We start from the raw sequence: 20,353 nt of genomic DNA, 5'->3' as shown, positions 1-20,353 counted from the left end.
AACATCTGTAAGTCCACATAACCCAACCTAAGAACTTAAACATTATTAATAAAGATGAACAGGCCTATGCGCTCCCCCTCCCTTACCCCCTCCGCTGCCTCCATGACTCCGGACACTGTAGTCAAATTGTAGAAAACCACAAAGAAAAATCTTAGCAGCCAGAACTAAAGGTCATGTTACATTCAGGGCAACAACAATAATGATGGTTGCTTCTCACTGGCAACGATGGAAATCAGTAGTGTGAAATGTCAGTTCTAAAATGTTTAAAGAAGCAAACAAAATTCAAATTAGAGTTCTACATCCAGTGAAAAAAATACCTTTTGAAAATGAAGGCATAATAAAGATATTTTCAGATAACTGAAGCTGAGAACATCAGTTACCAGTAGGTCTGCACTACATGAAATTCTAAAGGAATTTCCTTTAGAATGTATGAACCCTCTTCACACTGAGGGAAATGGTCCTAGACTGAAATCAGAAAGAATGGAACATAAGAAATGATAAATATGTGGATAAATACAAAAGACTCTTTTTTGTCTTAAATTTTTCAAAGTAAGGCCACTTTTAAGACCTTCAGAGACCCCAAGGTGAGATGATTATGGTGCCCTTGCCCAATATAGTTCACAATTAAATCTAAAATAAACCATAAGCATAAGGAAGTTAATACTGGGTTGGCTGAAAAACCTGCTTAGTTTTTTCCATAAAATAAAAAGACACATTTTTCATTTTCACGAATAACTTTATTGATTTGGATATTTTGAGTATGTCAGCCATCTCCCACATGGTATAATGTGGACTGTTATCAATTAATATTTCAATATGATCACCATCAAATTCAACTGGTCTACCTGAACATGGAGCATCGTACAGTGAGGAATCGCCAGCACGTAACTTCACAAACCTCTTTTGACACATTTGATCAGTCACAGCACTTCTCTGAACACTGAACAAATCTTTTTTTGCATTTCAGTTGCATTTTTACCTATCTTGAAATAATTAAGCATAATATGCCGAAAATTGTTATTTTCTTCCATCTTCAATATTAAAATGACTACACAAAAATTCACCAATTTTGACAAGTTTTTTTCAAATGCACACTGATATGACAGCCGTCACCACACAATCTAACAAAATTGTTTCAAATGAAGTGAAACACAACTAAGTGCTACTAGAGCAGAGCCATCTTATGGAAAAAACCAAACGAATATTTTAGTCAACCCAGTAATACTTCTGATTTATCTCATAGTGACTGTTTCAATGTTTAAAAATATATATAATTCTGCCCTGGCTGGTGGGGCTCAGTGGATAGAGCACTGGCCTGCGAACCAAAGGGTCGCTGGTTCCATTCGCAGTCAGGGCACATGCCTGGGTTGCGGGCCAGGTCCCCAGTGTGGGGGCGGGGCGGGGGGGGATGGTGTGTGAGAGGCAACCACACACTGACGTTTCTCTCCCTCTCTCCCTGCTGTCCCTTCTCTGAAAATAAATAAAATCTTAAAAAATATATATATATAATTCTTAATTTTTTTTCTCCTAATTTTTTTGGTGTCTCTACTTGTTGTTCCTTAAACATAGGCTTCATTTGGTTCCTAGGTTACCTAGAATCGGTGGGCACCCAGCCAAATGCACGAGACTCAGAAAACATGAAGCTGCAAATGCATTAAGTAGTGAGAGAGGCTTCAACAGTGAGTATGATCAACCTCTTGAGGTTTCCTGGGTTGTAGGATTTTCAATGCTGAAAATGGGACAGTTTTGGGTGAACGGTGATGAATGGTTACCCTAACTAGGACCCAGAAGAAAAAGCTGACCCTGAGATCACCAGAGAAACAATGAAATTTTGCTCTCATGGAAAGAAAAAAGGCTGGAAAGTGTGAGATTTATCTTTTCAAAACTAGACTTGTTCTTTAACTGAAATGAAAATTCTTACTTCTCCCTCTCCTGCATTCTGCACCTCATATTTAATAGATCAAGGACAGCAATATGGCCCCTTGGGAGCTGGCACATTACGAAGGTGGAGACACAAGGGCGGGAACAGCAGTTCTGCTTGACAGGTGAGGGTTAACAGCTCAAACTGGCTCGCAGACCTCCCCTCCTAAGGGCATGACTCACTGACTCTTCACCCACTTGGCTGAGTGGGGAAGACGGAAAGGGAATTAACAGTGTCTGTTTTTTTTTCCTCTAGGGCAATTCTTGCCATCATCCCATTAGGTAAGAATTATATTAGCCTGATGTTATTTATAAGGAACTTGAGATTCAGAAACTTAGCTACTGACTAGTAGATTAAGTATTTCACCCCCTGATGTCTTGCTTACAAGCTTGTGCTTGTTGCCTGGACATAACTCTGTGAACTTTATGTAAATGCTGATGGGAATGTATGGCACACGCAAGGGAAAATGCAGAGGAAAGAGATGAGTTGCTGACCATAAACTGGAGTTTGGCATAAAGGCCACAAAAATCAGAGTTCCTGGGCAGGGACTGGCGCCTCTCCTCCTCTGGGAGAGAATTTAAAAATTTGATAAAAACTGAGGTGTGTGGGAACTTAGGTGGATCTATGTGCCAAATAAATGGAATGTCCTGAAAACGGTGCTGGGGAAGTTGAGGGGGAGAGGGAGAAGGAAAACCAGTAAAAGGATCAGACATCTAAAGGCTTCTCCTTAGGACTGCACCCTCAGGCTCTCAGGGTGCTTCTGCACTGACCCCATCTGTCATCAAAGCTGGCTCTGGAGAAGCATAAAAAATGTTTAAGTGTTAACTGCAAAATGAAGCCTACTTAAAAGTAAGCAAATTGGTTAGAAAAATACACCATAAGACAAGTGTCATGATTTTAAAGTGGGGTAATGAAAAGCAAAGTTTGGAGTCATACGTTTTCAGTCACTTAGTAGTTGGGACACCCTAAGCAAGTGACTTAACCTTTACGCATCTCTACAAAATAGAAACAATAGTACCTTGTAGGTTGGTATGGGAAGCTCCGAATCTCAGTTTTCTCATTTATTAAATGGGGATAACAGTACCCACCTCATTTGGTCACTGGAAGAATTACCATATTTTCTGAGTTGAATGCGCTCCCGTGTTTTCAGCCCAAACTTTCAGGTTAAAAATCTTTCATTTTAATTTTTTAATTAATTAATTAATTAATTTATTTATATTTAGAAACAAAACTGATTATCATTCTCCAGGGTACTACTTTGCATATGCATATTGTTACTGCTTTCTAGTTACATTTTTAATGCATAAGCACAAGTAAAAGAATTAAAAACACATACAGATATGGATTTAGTACTGTCCATATAATGTGCATCCTTACTTTTCTCTAAAAACATTGGGCAAAAAAGTGCACATTATACACAGCAAAATATGGTAAATGAGTTTATACATGTTAAAATACCTAGAATAATGTCTAATGCAGAGTAAGCATTAAATAGGTATTAGCTACTATAATTAATAAGCTAAATACATGATGTCCATGGCATGTATTATTCTCTGAAATTCTTATTATTTTTTTAAGTTCTATGAGGCTGGGGCTTTCAGCCTACTCTACCCCAGGACCTATAGTAGTGCCTGGCACACAGCTGCACTTCATGGCTCCTTTCTCCACTACCTCCCTGCAATTACTCTTTCAAGGTCACCACCAGTGACCATCATGCTGCCAAATCTGAAAGACATCACATTTTCTCTTCAGCACCTTGGGTGAATTCTTTAAAATTGAATTAGATCTCACTCTCCTGCTTAACACGTTTCATTGAATAGCCTTGTGTTTAGAATAAAATCAAAACTCCTTTCCATGATTTACACATCCCTTATGATCTGTCTGGACCTTCGACCTCCTCATGTCGGTCTCTATGTCCCAGCGCCACTGGCTCTGTGGCAGGTCCTAGATCATGCTGAGCTCTTCTGGCCTCAGTGCCTTTGCATTTGTTGTTTTCTCTGCCTGGAATACTGATCTCCAAGTTGCTTACACAGCTGGCTCCTTCTCACTATACTATAGTATTCAGGGGCACAGATTTTGAAATCAGACTACTTGGGTTCCAGTTCTGGCTCTACCACTTAATAGCTGTGCGTGCTTCAGTATCTCACCTTAAAACAGGGATAAAAGTGTGTACCTCATCACATATGTCAGTTATTAACTGACATAAAGCACTTCAGACAGTGCCTGGGATCTGGCAAGTACCACACTGATGATCTTTTAGTTTAAATACTGACTCCTCAGACCCTGTTCTTTATTAGAACACCCAGTACTCATCACAGTCTAAAAATGTTTTTTTGTTTACTATTTATGCTCCACGAAGACTGGGAATTTGTCTTATTTACTCTTGTTTGCTCAGCACCTAACATGATGCTTGATAATAAATATATGTTGAGTGATTAGAAAAATAGTTACCATTATTTTTTCTTGCCACATTCAAGAAAGGTCAGGTGCTGTGCCAGGACAGAAAACAGAAGAACTGGGATTTTTACCAACCACCCAACTCAGCTGAATAAATAGTTCTGAGGTGTTTGGAAACAATCAGTCGGTATACCACTGGTATTGTTCTCTTCATCCAGACCTTACTCATCTGTCGGGTCTCCTAAGGTTGCGCCTCCTGTTGGAAGCTTCCTCTGCACATACGCAGCTTTGCTTTGTTGGAGCTCCCATAGCACGAGGTATGCATTTCTTAGCTGTCCTGCTTTTATGCTTCTGCACTGTTTCTCCCACAGCATCTTAATCGATGATGCTCTGCCCTTAGTACATTTACTCTTCCTTACTTTCCCTGAACTCCTTGCCTACTACTGCTGGGCCCACAGGACGTGCTCAGTACAAACTTGGAGAGTGACCACTGCAACTGCCTTTTCAGGATGCCAGCTTGGGGTAGCTTTGCAGTCTGCACACTTTCACGGAGGAGATGACTCTACAGGAAAGGACGGTCTCTTACCTGATCTGTTGTGGCTGCTGGTGGCAAAGCTGCAGAGAGTGAGAGCATCCGCAGGGAGGCCTCCAGCTGCTGGGGAGGCAAAAAGAAGTTGGGCACCACAATGGGCTCGGGGCTACAATGGAAGTTAAGGGACACAAGCACGTAGAAACCACCCACTTGTCACACCGCATCTTCACTGACCTCAATCACACCCACTTGTCCCCCCACTATTTCTGACTGTGAATCCTTTGCTCAAGCAGTTATCACTGCTTGGAAGTCTCTCTCCATTCCTAACAAATCATAGTTTATGCTTCCTTTATGGGTCAGTTTAAATCCCACCCCCTCTAGGAAGCTTTCTCCTGATCTTAGCCCACAGTGATCCCTCCTTCTTTCATAGTCCAGAGCAGAGTTTGCATTACAGGATACTGCTTGGTGATCTAGTCTGATAGGAATCTCAATGTATTTTCTTTCAATATTCCCTAAATTTCTCAAAGACAAAGATGGCATAGTTCCCATTGGTTACCTGCCTACTTCCCTAGAGCTACCTAGTAGGTAGCAAGTGATGAGTATTTCCTGAGGGCCTGCTGGCCAAAAACTGAGCTGTTAGAAGTCAGACAAAATAGGTCCAAGGGCCAGTGTCTTAGACACTGGAGGGAGATGCCTGGTAATGAGGAGGGTCCGTCCTCCTGGTTCTCTGCTCACACCCAGAACTGAGAACTCTGCCTAAGTGGGCACAGCTGGTCCACCTGGTTTGGGTGTGAGCCCTTGAAGGCAGATACTAGATCTTTCACTTCTCCACTGTATCTTCTGGAAGTATCCAGCACTGTGTTGAGAACAAATATTTGTTCAAAGCACTGATTCAGTTTGGGAAGGGAAGGAGGGGACTATTTTGACGTTTAATGTTTTGTTTCTGCTTAATAAGCTAAATATGGTTCTGATTCAAACTGGTTTATCATCAGCTTTCCACACTAGACTCTGAACTCCAAGAGGGCAGAGATGATTTCTTTCCTAGCCGCATTCCTGTTACCTGGCATAGTACTAGAACACAGTAAGTTTTCGATAAATATCTACTAAATGAATGAAATGATGCATTTCTTACTTTGGTTCAATCCCTGACTCTCCTTCAGAGGCCCTGGCGAGGTAGACCTACTTGCTGTTGCTGCTCCGACTGCTGCGGACTGAGCCGGATGGCCGCTGGTGCTGTGTGGAAGGAACGGGGTTGCTGAGAGGCCTCAGGGGTGAGTCTGAAACAATGAAGTCCCCCCTCTCAGCCTACCCTCTTCTGCCTTTCTAAGGGTCCTGGTCCAACAGTAACTCCTGTCACTTAATAAATGATAATGTCAGGAAAGCTCACTTTTGTGCCTGTTTCTTCACCAGCAAAATGGATATAATAGTGCTTTTTGTTTTAAGAACTAAGAGCTTATATATGCAAAGTGCTTAGACTGGTGTCTGACACGTATCAAGCACTCAGTAAATGTCAGCTATTCTCGTCTTCCCCATTCCTGGGGAAAAGTTGCTTGCCCTCACTGTCCTTCCGCTGGTTCCCTCACCCACCGAAATTTGCCTTGTATTCCGCCTTTTGCATTGCTCTCCTTAATGCTAAAGCCAGTGAACACGAGTCAGTCCATTGTCTACGGGGTCTGTCCTATGTGTCAGTGTGTTGACCACTGATCCCTGAAACTGCTCCCACACCACCTCTCTCCTGGTCCTTCACCTCTGACCAGCTCTTCTCTGTGGGTGTCTGTTCTGCCTGCCCTTTACATATTGACCTCAAGACTCTGTCTTGTGTGTGTGGTTCTCCCTTTCATGCTCTCCCTGCTGCCCTTAAATATTTCCAAAGACAACTATCTTTACAGCTGACCTGTCCTGAACTCCAGACCTGAATGTCTCACAGGCACGTGTCCACAATGGAAATCTGCTCTTCTCCACAAACTATCCTTATGTGTAGTTCCCTATCCAGTAAATGACATCGCTACTTAGTAACTTCAGAAGAAACCTCTAAGTCAGACTTTAAGTTTCCCTCTTTGCCATCATTTATGCCTCCATTGAATCCTCTCAAACCTACCCTTCTCCTCTTCATCATAAAGCAGTCTATGCTTTAGGTCAGACTTTCTTCATTTTTTATTATTGTGAGTTTCCTACCTGGTCTCCTCTGATCAATCCTTTACAGGAAACTGAGTGACTTTCCTAATTGTATATCTGACCATATCACACTCTTGCTTGCCAGTTAGCATTTACTGAACACTTTCAGGTAGAGTGCTAGGTAGATTACATCATTAATTTAATTTTCACAATAACCCCAAGAAAAGTTCTATTATCTCCATTTTAAATTTAAGGTAGCTAAAGTTTTATTCGCTTGTAGGATAGAGCCCAAGCACCTTAGCCTGGCATGAAAGGCCCTTGAAGATCCAGCCCTACGCACCACTCACTAGCCCACCTACCCCTGGGCTCTAACCACATGAACCACTGCCCACAGGCCAGGCTCTCTCACCTGGCTGTGGCCCTGCACACAGTTCACCTCCTCATCTGTCCACAGACTACCCATTCACCCTGAGGTCCAGCTCTAATGTCTCTTACTGGGATACCTCCAAGCAGAGTCCTACTGGGATACCAGCTTCCTCCTCTTGTTCCCCAGCCCTTAGCCCATCTCTCATCCTCACAGCACTTAGGACAATAAACGTCATTCTCTGTTTATTGTTACTGTCATTACCTGTCTCCTACCTCATAATGGGAACTTCTTGAGGTAAGTTCCGATTTAAGTCTCTGTCCTTAGTACACAGTACAGGGCCTGGCAATACTTGTTTTTATTTTTTTCCCCAAGAATAAATAGTTGGGAAGGTGGGAGGGTGGTACCTGTGACTGCCCCTCCACTGACCATACTTTCTGAGCACCACTAAATGGACTGCAAAGGCAGCAGCGTCAGAAGCCAGAATGAGCGGGCCTGGGAAAGGACTCCACCAGAGCCTTGGCTTTCAGTACTCAGTCTCCAGGGATTTCACGCTTTAAAGCCAACTGGTTAGGCTGCACGTGTGAGGGCTGTTGATGGTCCTAAGTGGTTTCCTTTCCCCATAGCGTGTCCATCTGTGTTTCAAAGGAGAAAGAAGGTGACCTTCTCTCCATAACACTGCTGTATCAGCTGTGCCTACTTCCTCTCCCCTTGGCTCCATCATTTGCTTTTTTTTTTTTTTAAAAAGAAACTAAATATTAGGCAAATCACTGTAACTCAGAGCCTCAGTTTCCTTATATGCAAAATAGAATGGTAACGCCTACCTTACAGACCTGAGATGATTGAATTAAAAAGTGTATGTAAAGTGCCTGGTACACAGTAAATGCTCAATCAGTGACAGCACTTTCTTTCCCGTCTACATCCTCCACTTCTATTTCAACTGAGATGAAAGGTTTCATTCCCTAGAGCCACAGCCTTGCTTTCAGGTGTAAAATACCCAATAGATTAATCAGCCTAGAACAGGCTAATAAATGTGCTCCCAATATCTAAACCCAGTTCACAGTACTATGCTTCAGAGGGCTGGTGTTAATGGGAGAATTGGAACACCCTGTCAGTGCAGGTGAGTCTTCTGAAGGGTCCTCCTACGCCCCTCAGTGCATTCCATGAGGGTGGTGGCCATTGCTCACACTCACACTAGGCTGGCCTAAGCACCAGCATCTGAAATGCCTATATATGGCTTAAGGGGCTACTTGTGGGAAACACCAAAGGATACAGAAGGAGGCTCTGCTTTGTGGAAACCTCTGGTCCAGATGTTGCCTGCTTCTGCCTGATGTCAGGGCAGTTAATGGGTAGCCCCTTATGATTTTCCCTTTTGTTCTGGGAGGCTTTTTGTTCTAGGTATAGAGGGAATTTCTCAAAGCTATCAGCAGAGTCACTTAGCTCACTGGAGGCAGCTTCATTCTCAGCCTGGGCCCTTGCCTTGGGCTCCTGGTCCTGATCTGCTCTTGGTAAGCAAGTGTTCTGTTGGGCTCCTGCGAGTGTCGTGCACTGGAGGAGCTGAGGGTCTGCTGAGGCAGGCTCTCCAACTCTGGCCTTGGAGCCCTCACCCTCACAAGGAGCATGACTTTGGCTAGAAGAACCCTGCCTAAGCAGGTGGGGGTTGACAGCCCTTTCTGGGCTGAACATAAAGCTACTTCTGACCTTGAGCTCCTCTCTAAGGCAAGGATCTGGAGAAGGACAAGAGGGGCCTACCCTCTGCACCTCATCAGGCTGAAGGCTAATGATCTCACTTGTGTCTGACACAAAACTGGACCAAGGGCTAGTTTTGTCTGTTATGGTGGTGATCTCATTGAGTGTCCTGGGCTCAATGATGTCTTCTTCATAGTCCTCATCACTGGCGGCTGGGCCTGCCTCATTTTCCTCATTGCTCTGCATCCCTGTAATAGGTACGGTATGTCCGAGGGACTCATGGAGTATTCCTCTTCCTCTTCTACTCAAAGACTCTTCAAGGGTAGGGGGAAGAGGGGAGGCTGTGCGCTCATCTGGAGCTCTTGCCAATGGCAGGTCTGGAGTTGTGCTTCGTTCTTGCATGGCTTCTGGGTTCTGAGCAGCTGGGGACGTGGTAACATCTCTGCTTCTACTCCTGGCTTGGTGAGAACTCAAAGATGCTTGAGAGTTCCTGGTGATAGTCTGCAGATCTGAACAGCAACAGATATCATTCTTACTACAAGGTAGGGCCACAGACCACTCAATTTCCCACACTAGCTTCAAGCTTCAGAAGCAGTCTTGCAATCAGACTTTGAACAAATCTTAAAGACAGTTAATCTACCCAAGAGTCAGTGAAACTATATTCAAGGCAGTACAATTTCTAGCACTTTATTCTAGTATCAGAACACCAAAATCTAATCTATTTAAAGTTGTGGTTACATCTGTAGAAACGTTTTCAGAGCTATCTGCTCCTGCTCAGGAATTCTTGGGAGCTGGGAGTCCTGGTGAGCATGTTCACGCTTCCATTTACTTCAGTAATTACCTATATTAAAAACCAAAATGAGAATCCACTTATTTACCTATTTGATGACAACTATTTGAAGTATCTGTTTTACGTGGAAAATGAAAACAAGGTAATGTCTACCACCCAAATGATAAGGCAGGGGAGGTTCAGGAAGAATATGGAGGCAGCATGGTGTGTTGGAAAGAGCAGAGATTTTGGAGCTGGTCAGTCTTTGGTTGAAATCTCTACCAACTTCATGGTCACCAGCAAACTATTCTCTCTGAGCCTTTTTATCTTTGTTTAAAAATTAATTAATTAATTAATTTTAGACAGAGGGGAAGGGAGGAAGACAGAGAAGGAGAGAAACACCAATGTGTGGCTGCCTCTCATGTGCCCCTACTGGGGACCTTGCCTGGCCTGCAACCAGAGCCTACTTATCTTTACAATACGACTAACACTGCCCTTCCACAAGGTTTCGGTGTGAAGAATACATATGATAAACAGGCACATGTTGTGTGGCACATATACAGACAATAAATGGAAGCTACCAGTCACCTGAACTCGATTTGGGGATGAAACCGTAGGGAATAAATTAATAAACATGCATAATAAATGTCATATGTTCACAGGATTATTTGAGAAGAAAGAGCAGTTGGGAGGCAAACCTGACTCTCAGGGGTAGGAAGCACATCTTCACAGCATCTAATGGAGTGCTCAGCCTCCAGAAGGTGCTGGCTAGGTTTAATACAGTGACAATTTTCAGGTCTCAAAGGGGAGTGAGTAGATGTATAAAAATGGAACATCCCGCCTGCAAATAGAAACAGGAACCAGAAAGCACACTTAGTCGATCCTGGTCCTTTGGCCCGAACTGCCCTTCTGTCCTGGAGCAGTCTTTCTGCTTTTCATAAGCCAGCCCATCCTTTAAGGCCCTGCTCTACCGCACATCCTCCAGGGAGCACGCTCAGAGGCACCAGCTGGATGGGACGGCTACACAGCTTTGTTCTACATGGAGGCCCAAGAAATGCTATTGTGTAACTGTTTCTCTCTATATTTCTTCTATCAGACTGTAAGCTTCTCAAAGGCAGAGAACATATATGTCTGATTCATGTTGCAATTTCAGGGCCCAGCAAAGGACCTACACATAAACAAAACAACCATTCAGTGAGTCCTTGTCAAGTTACACTCATATCTACCAGTCCGATGACTTCTTCAGAAGTGTATGATGGAGGCAGAGGGAGTTTATTTAAACTAATTTCCCTGATTCAATCATCTCTCTCTTTCAAAATTCATCCTCTCCTTGTGAATATCAGTTCTCATTTTGTCATCCCTTGCTTAGAACTCCCCATTTTCTTTCAGGATAAAGATTAAACTCTCAAGCTTGCCTCCATCATACAGTTTCAATTCTTTAGTTCTTTTCTCTCTCCTTGTTTAATACACCCCTTTAAAGGGATTCCCTGTTTACTCTCCCTTCCACCCTAAAGGAACCTCCCCGTTTTGCTTGTTGCTTTCTCTCTGGGTGGGAGGGCAGTTTCTTTTTTCCTCCTTTTTAATCCTCACCTGAGGATAAGTTCACTGATTTTAGAGAGAGAGGAAGGAAGAGAGAGAAAGAGAGAAAGAGAAAGAAACACTGATGTGACTGGAAACATCTATTGGTCCCTTCCCATACACACCCTGACAGGGGATCAAACCGCAACCTAGGTATGTGCCCTGACTGAGCATCAGACAAACATAACCTTTCGGTGTACGGGATGATGCTCCAACCAACTGAGCCACCTGGCCAAGGCTGGGGGGCAGTTTCTTTGCTTGACTATAGAACATACGCTTGATGGAAGCAAAGACAATGCCTGTCTTGCCCTCCACTGTATATTCCTGGGACTAGTAACCCAAGACTGTCTAGAGTGGTTGGTGCTCAATAAATAGCTGGTTGAATATTATTTCCAAGCAAGTGGAAGCCAAAAACGCAGTACACCTCTCGGACCCTGGCTACCAACAGGTTAAATATCAGGGGAAAGTTGTTAGGAAGATCTGTACTTAATATAAATTTCTGGTGGCTTTTTCCCCTTTCAATAAAGAAAATGGAACTTACCCATCCCTGTGTATATTCACACATTTTCCTTGAGCAAAAATGATACCAAGAGAGAGCTGAGTTCAGGTGCTGATCTAAATGATTTCTCAATACTCTCCAAAGTGTGCCTGATATACAAGTTTCCAGGGCTTAACCCTGGACCCAGCCATCTGTATTTCAAAATAAATATCCCAGGTGATTCTTACCTCAGGAAAGTATGGAAATCCTTGTTCTAGAGTGATCTCTGTCTGGGATGCACAGTGGAGTTACCTGAGGAGTTATGAAAAACACTGATGCCTAGGTCCCACTCTTTGAGATCCTGACACAACTGACCTATGCTGCAGCCTGGGCATCTGAATTTTTAATTGCTCCCTCAGGAATTTCCAATATACAGCCAAAGTGAGAACCAACACTTTAAGGGGTTTTTCAAAGGGCGGACAATAGATTACCAACATCCAAAAGCATCTGGGGTGTTTGCTAAAAATGCAGATTCTGGGCTCTGAGAACTAGAATTTTAAATGTATTTGTAGTTGTCTTTTTATGAAAATAGAGCAGCATAAGTTCAAGAACTACTGAAGGGCTCATCTAATTCAACCCTGCCCCACCTTCTTTTTTGGTTAGGGAAACCTCAAGAAGGGACAAGAAAAGTTAAGGAAAGTCAAATACTAAGTCCATGCTAGAAACCCGCCAAAGACCTCACCCGGGCCTCCTGCCTCTCAGCCCAATCAATGCTCTTTCCATTGCACACGTTCTTGTGCCATGCTACTATGCCTCTCCTTTAAAAAAAAAAAAAAATAAGATGATGAAAGCTGTTGGTCTCTGTTGGTCATAGGAGCTTGTTTGAGGGTAGGCATTCAACTCCTTTATGGAAGGTACCCAGTAACCATAACTCCTCAACAAGAGGAGCCCTGAGCCATACCCGTGATTAAGGAGCTGACTTGCAACACCAGGTTATTAGATTTCTCCAGGATGCACTGGCTCTCAGGGTCTATGCTGCTGGCTCCTGGCACACCATGGTCTCTAGCAGGGTTCTCTTGGAACTGTGACATGATCTGAGTCTCAGAACTGAGGGGAAGTAAAGGCTTGGTGAGCTTCTGGCTGAAGTACTGCTGAATCTGATCTAGCTCACTCAGATTCCTCCTGTAGAAAAAGAAGGGGAAAAAGAGACAAAAGGGCCTTTCACTGGAATTATATGCATCTTTAAAAAAATTATATTATATTGATTATAATATTACAGTTGTCCTAATTTTTCCCCTTTTGCCCCCTTCCACTCAGTACCCCCCATACCCTCAGGCAGTTCCTTAACCATTGTTCATGTTCATAGGCCATGTATATAAGTTCTTTGGCTGCTCCATCTCCTATGCTGTACTTTACATGCCCCATGGCTATTCTGTAACTACCTATTTGTGTGTCTTAATCCCTTCACCTATCACCCATTCCACCACCTCCTCCTCCCATCTGGCAACCATCAAAATGTTCTCTGTATCCATGATTCTGTCTCTGTTCTTGTTTGCTTAGTTTGTTTTTTAGATTCAGTTGTTGATAGATAAGTATTTTTTTTTGCCATTTTATTGTTCACAGTTTTGCTCTTCTTTTTCTTAAATAAGTCCCTTTAACATCTCATATAATAATGGCTTGGTGATAGTGAACTCCTTTAGTTTTTTCTTATCTGGGAAGCTCTTTATCTGCCCTTTGATTCTAAATGATAGCTTTGCTGGATAAAACAGTCTTGGCTGTAGGTCCCTGCTTTTCATGACTTTGAATATTTTTTGTCAATCTCTTCTAGTCTGCAAAGTTTCTTTTGAGAAATCAGCTGACAGTCTTACGGGAACTCCCCCGTAGGTAACTAACTTCTCTTCTCTTGCTGCCTTTAAGATTTCTCTTTGTCTTTAACCTTTGGCATTTTAAGTTATGATGTGTCTTGGAGTGGGCCTCTTTGCATCCATCTTGTTTGGGACTTTCTGTGCTTGGTCTTGCATGTCTATTTCCTTCACCAATTTAGGGAAGTTTTCTTTATTTTTTCCAATAGATTTCCAATTTCTTCCTCTTTCTCTGCTCCTTTTGGCACCCTTATGTTGCAAATGTTCAACCTCTTGAAGTTGTCCCAGAGGCTGCTTATACTATCCTCATTTTGGGGGGAGTCTTTTCTTCTGTTGTTCTGATTGGTTGTTTGTTGCTTTCTTATGTTCCAAATCATTGATTTGATTTTCAGCTTCATGTACTCTACTGCTGTTTCCCTGTAAACTGTCCTTTATTTTAATTAGTGTATCCTACCTTTTTAACTGGATCTTTTTTTATGTTGATGAGGTCTTCACTAAGTTCCTTAAACATTCTTATAACCAGTGTTTTGGGCTCTGCTTCTAATAGATTGTTTATCTACATTCCATTTAGCTCTTTTTCTGGAGTTTTGTTCTGTTCTTTCATTTGGGCCATGTTTCTTTGTCTCATTTTGGCAGCCTCCCTGTGTTTGTTTCTATATATTAGGTAGAGCTGCTTGACTCTATGTCATGGTAGTATGGTCTAATGTAGTAGGTGTCCCATAGGTTCCAGTGGCACAGCCTTTCTTATCACCCAAGCTGGGTACTTGATGTGAGCCCTTTGTGTGGGCTGAGTATACCCTCCTCTTGTAGTTAAGCCTTCACTGCTGTTGGCAGGTCAATGCAAGGGATTTACTCAGGCCACTCAGCTGCAAGGATTTGCTGTGACCACTTACCACCAACCTCCACCCTCATGGAGGATCAGCAGTGGAGGGGAAGGGTGGTAATGATCTGATGTAGTCTTTAGCTATCCACTGGATGTGCTGGCCCTAGCGTTTTCCAGGTGGTGCAGGCCAAAGTCAGTCCTCACCTGTATTTTGCCTGGGGCCATGCTGCATGGGGCATAAAGCAATCTCAGATGGCTGCTACTTGTGCTGAGCTTGGAGATTCCCAGGCAAAGCCAAGCTGTGAACCTAGGCTGGCTGCTGCTAGTGCCAACTCACTCTGGGGCTCACTGAGGCTGGCTAGTTAGCTTATTTGATAGGATTTAGGAAGTTGTAAAGCATGAGCCAAGATCAGTCACCCATTCATATGGAAGAGCAGCTGTAAATTGGGCCTGTAAATTGGGTGGGGTGGAATCTCTCGGGATCTCCAAGGTGGGTTAAACAGTGTAAGCTAGGTTGATGGAGTCTAAGATATGACACCAGCTTGCTGACTTTATGTGGGGAGGGTTTAAAACAGGGACAATGGCCTCTGCTTGTTTTGATCCAGACACTTCAGTTTCTCCCAGTATGCCACTGGTGCTTTTCAAGCTGCTACCCTGGTGCTGGAGCTCTGGGGGCCCAAGTTCAAGGGGTGCTGGAGCTCAGGGGGACTGAGTCTGAGTAGGCGAGTCCATGTGTAGGTTGAGAGGAACTGCTTGAGGCTCTAGAAGTTCCTTCCACTGACTCAATCTCTGCTAGTTTTTGCAGCCAGAAGTTTCGGGGACTTACATTCTGGCACTGGAACCCTGGGCTGGGGGGCCTGCTGTAGTGCTGGGACTCCTTGCTCCTGAGACATCCCTCCTGAATTTTTATCCATCACAGGTGAGTGAGACGCCAGCCCATTCTGTGTCTGCATGCCTCCTACCAGTCGGTATGGATGGATGCGGTTTCTTTAATTCTGTAGTTGTCAGACTTTCATTCAACTTGATTTCTGATGGTTCTAAGTGAAGGCTGTTCTATATTTCAGTTGTAATTTTGATGTGGTTGTATGAAGAGGCGAGCCATGTCTATTTATACCACCATCTTGACTGGAAGTTATATGCATCTTTTATGTTTCCCTGACATTCTACTGCTTGCGTTAGGAATTTAATACCTCTCACTTAGTCTGTATATACTTGGACTCTCTCTAATCCACCAACTCATCTTTCACTTCTGACTACAATCCCACTCCCAGGGACAACTTTCTCCCACTTCTGTCTAGCTCATGCAATTTCTCTTCTGATGTCTCACAAAATCACATCTCCCTGTAGGAAACCACTCTTGATTATGTCCTCAGATCCTCTACCTCTGATGGAGTAAGGCCTTACTCTGGGCTAACAATAACCTTTGCTACCTCAGAGCCATTCCTAATCCTTCAAGCAAGTGACCTCTGCTAGCAAGGCTTTCCTGACCCTCTAAGTTAGTTTAAGGGCCTCTGGGTACCACCGTTCCTTCCATACTCTTCAATCACATCACCCGTTTGTTTCACATCTGTTTCCCCTGATGAACTATGAGCTCTGTGCCAATTCCTTTATGGAAATATAGACATGAATAAATTACTTAAAATAATCTGTTCAAAAACCTTTAAGTGGGCCATATTTACTCTTTTTTTAAGTGAACATATTCTCAAGATTTTATCATCACATAATAAAACTAAATATGAAGCTTAGAACAGGATCACTTGGTCCTTCTTCTTCTTATCACCTTCCAGTTCAAAACACTTGCATCTCTTAATAGCTAGCATTCTCTTTGCTCTGCAGTTGGACTCAATGTATTTAAGCCTCAGCACAGTTTTCTTTGTAGGTTTAGGCTTTTTGTGGAAAATTGGCTTAGTCTGCCACCACAGCCATTCTGTTTCCTGTCAAAATGCTGCTTTCCCTGTGCATACAGAGAATCCTTGCCCTTCTTGTACTGTACTTTGTGAGGTGATGCTTGCCATACTTCTTATAGAAAGTCCAGCGGGTTTTGTGAGGTGATGCTTGCCATACTTCTTATAGAAAGTCCAGCAGGTTTTAGGAATGTTGACTATGTTTGTGAGAGTGCCATCAGCAAGGGAAGGAGGGCTGTATTCATTCTTACCTTTCTCCAATGAGAATCACACCAACCACTACCACCTTCACTTGAATAGGATTTTATGTTTTATTCTTTCAAATATATTATCTTGTTTAACTCTCAGCCACCCAGAAGTGATCAGTAGTTACTGTTTTACAGATAAGGAATGAGGATCAGAGAATTTAAGTGATTTGTCCAGGGTGGGTGGTATGCAGCTACCTAGAACTTGGGACTCCAAGTCTCATGCTTCTTCCGTGATAATAGATCGACTCTGTCCCGACTGGGTTCATTCCTGTCTCACAGCTCTGAATGCTGGAACCTGAGAGTTCAAGCTACTCCCCCTGCGTTGTCCCTATTCCTTTCAACTTTTAAGGTGCTCATATTTCTCCTTTTCAGAGTCCATCACCCCAAATCATTGGGCCACCTCCCCCTTAAACTCCTGGCATCTCCATTGATCTGCTGAGATTTCCCTTTAGTTTTCTCATTATGTGTTAGTTTAGTATCCCTAACTAGGCCATGAGCATCTGGTAATAGAAGATAGCATCTCAAACTTCTCTGTTTCTCTAGTATACTCAATGTGCTTGATACAACTGGCACAACATAGATACTAAATACCTGTGAAGTAAACCAGAAGTCTTTCTATCCTTTTGTTAGGAACAGTCTGCGTGTCTTAGAGACAAACCCAAACTAAATGAGAGGACAAAGCTTATCCTTATTCTGTCACTAAAAGCTGCAACTATCAAATCACAGTGGGTCTGCTTAGGTGTCTATATCTGGGTGTATGCCACATGGATAAATACCTGTAGCAGGAACACACAAACATAAACATGGTGACACTTTAGAAAATATGCAAACCCAACTGGCCTTGTCAAGAGATTCTGGGTATAGAACCTACTAACATTAGTTGCAATGTTGTCATCTGTGAAAAAGGTTTATTAATATTTGCCCTGCAGGCCTCATAGGATTGCTGTATCTCAAAGGAAACACTGGTCTTGAGCTTTGTGAACCTAAGGTTAATGCAAAATTGATATTATCTTGATTCGTCTCCATTTGGTAAAGGATTTGTTTATGGCAGTGGTTCTCAAAACCTGGAAGCATCAGCATCACCTGAGAACTTGTTGAAATGCAAATTCTCAGGCCCTACTGAACTGGAATTGTATGGGTGGGTCCCAGCAACCACTGTTTTAACAAGTCTTTTCATGCAATTCTGATACACACTAAGTTTTGAGAACCACTGCTCTAAGGCAGTGATCTTTAGCCTGGTGATTTTGGTGTCAAGAAGACATCTGGCAATAGAGACATTCTTGGTTGTCAAGGCTGATGGAAGGATATTAGTGGTGTCTGCTGGAGTCCAGGCATGATGCTAAATACCATAGGACATGCCCCCACAGAAAATATCTGGCCCAAAATGTCAACAGTGCTGAGGCTGAAGGAAACTACTCTAAGGTGAAGGAGAGCTTCTCCTTCTCTTTTCTCATTGGGTTCCAAATTCTGTTCTGTGAATGACCTAATAAAATACAGCCACACCATGGATGGTTTTACCTAAATAGCCTCCAGTCTCTAGCTGAGAATCTAAAATGAGAGTATGAACATATTACTTCCTTATAATGCAAGTTTGAGCAGTTTCCCACAGTCAATAGCACGACTGCTCAATCTTTTTTAACTCATGTTCCACCAATAAAAAGATTTTGCCAATCTTTCTTTTCTGAGCTTGCTTCATGAAACCAAATAGATTAGTCTTTTCCAAACATAAAACCTTTTTTCCCCTCAAACTTTACACACACTCTTCTTCCTCTCCCCATCACTTTCCATTTGAAAATTATTTTAAAAGTCTGAACTTTTAGCCTGACATTCTATCAAGGTCCTTCAAGATCTGAGCCCTGCAGAACTCACCCTTCTCCTTACATCTTATGCTCAGCTTTATCCTAACTACAATGCTGTTAGTGTGTTCCCCAAACTTGACTTGCTGTTTTATGCCTCTGGGCCATAGCATGGTTTTTCTGCATCGAATGTCCTTCATATTTGTTGACCTGTTCCTTCAAAGACCAATTCAAATGTGACTTCTTCAAATCTTTCCATGACAACCTAGCCTGTTATTCATTCCTCCATCTACCTTCAGCCAGGAAACCTGCAACTCTTATCATACAACATTATACTTATCTGGCAACATAGCTATCTCTTCCGTTGGGAATGGCAGGGCCAGGACTGGAAGTCAAGCCTATCTGACTCTGAAGCCAGGTCCTTTATACTGCACCATACTTCTTATTAGACAATCCAGGGACTGATCCAGATGATCTATAATGACCCTTTCAATTCTCATAGTGCTTCTCTGGCTCAGATGCTGACTAAGCTAAGAAAAAAACAAGGAAATATTAAAAGGACAGATGCTGGTCTGGAAGAATTCAGTGGTTGTGAGGATAAAGACAGTGGGTAGAATAAAGCTTTGTAAATTGTAAAGTAGATGAGAGGCCGTGTAGATGTGGGGGTAGTTATTAAGTTTGGTAAATAATCTAAAGTTCCTGTATTTATGGTGCATCAATAATAGAGCCTCATGAAGAAATAAAAGGCCCCAAGCTGAAACAGTCTGACCTATGAGGAATCCTGCAGGACACCTGGGTCCAATTCAACACTACTGTGCATGAAGGCCCCTATTAAACCTCCTAGAGTGGTGGTAGCTGATGGAAAAGCTGTGCTGCAGGTTGCCATTGCACATTCACCTTGTGCTCCACTATAGTTAGAGGGCCTTACCTGAGAGAAGTCAGAATGGAAGTATGGGAGGACACAGGTGACGTGGGCAGTTTGTCATCACTCGGCAAGACTGCCTCTCCCTGCTGCAGGGATTCATGAAATCGACGGATGTTCTGCACATGCTCTTCATGCCTTGATGCCTGGCTTTTTGTGGAATGACTTCTGTCAGGAATAAATGAGGGCAAAATAAATTTCCAACCAATGAGAAAACTCCCAGTGTGACAATAAACAAATCACTTTGGTATTGCAGATTCATCCCACTACTACAGTTCTGGCTTCATCAATGCTGGCTTGGATTATAACAATCTCCTAAATAATCTCACCTTCAGTATTACCCATTTACATTGAATAAATTTTCCATATTAAAGCCTAAGTGGTTTTTTAAAAACTGGATCTGAAACAAGAACAACATTTATGGAGTGCTTATTACATGCCAAGCAAAGTTCTAAGCATTCAACATGTACTGACCTGTTAATCATCATCATTATGATTAGTTTTGGCTTCTCTTTTTTTGGCTATAGAATAAATTTCAAATTCCTTAGCAGGTTATTTAAGAACTTGACCCCAGCAATAACCTTCTTTTTAAATAACAGGTTCACTGAGATATAATTCACATATACAATTCACCTAGTTAAAGTGTACAATTCAGTGGTTTTTAGTATATTCAGAGCTGTACAACCATCATCACAATCAATTTTGGAACATTTTCTCACTCCCAAAAGAAACCTCATGCCTATCAGCAAGCACTCCACATTTACTCCTCTCATCCCAACCACCAGCCAAACCTCCCAGCCCTAGGCAACTGCTAATCTGCTTTCTGTCTCCATAGATTTGACTAATTTGGATATTTCATAGAAGTGGACTCATAGTACATGGTCTTTTGTGACTGCCTTCTTGTTTAACATGTTCTCAAGTTTCATCCATGTGGTAGCATGTATCAGTATTTCAT

At 42.6% G+C, this 20,353-nt stretch overlaps 1 protein-coding gene and 1 long non-coding RNA gene across 4 annotated transcripts in view; one reads left to right on the top strand and one right to left on the bottom strand.

The window, feature by feature from the left end:
• C2CD3 (C2 domain containing 3 centriole elongation regulator) overlaps positions 1-20,353 on the bottom strand; it is a 123,074-nt gene that overhangs the window by 10,863 nt on the left and 91,858 nt on the right. For 2 of the 3 annotated variants that reach the window (XM_028515804.2, XM_036028819.1), the window contains 4 exons: positions 19,405-19,566; positions 12,805-13,025; positions 8,603-9,527; positions 4,905-5,016 (listed from right to left, as the gene is read on the bottom strand). In XM_028515804.2, coding sequence (XP_028371605.1) covers positions 4,905-5,016; positions 8,603-9,527; positions 12,805-13,025; positions 19,405-19,566 — 1,420 coding nt within the window. The other variant, XM_028515806.2, reaches the window with a different exon arrangement.
• LOC118501264 lies at positions 5,952-7,583 on the top strand. The gene is made up of 2 exons (XR_004903888.1): positions 5,952-6,121; positions 7,420-7,583. It is a non-coding gene; the product is annotated as an uncharacterized LOC118501264 (long non-coding RNA).

Source organism: Phyllostomus discolor, chromosome 6 (genome assembly GCF_004126475.2).
Source record: "Phyllostomus discolor isolate MPI-MPIP mPhyDis1 chromosome 6, mPhyDis1.pri.v3, whole genome shotgun sequence".
NCBI lineage: Eukaryota > Metazoa > Chordata > Mammalia > Chiroptera > Phyllostomidae > Phyllostomus > Phyllostomus discolor.
This window is presented reverse-complemented; position numbering and strand designations above follow the sequence as displayed.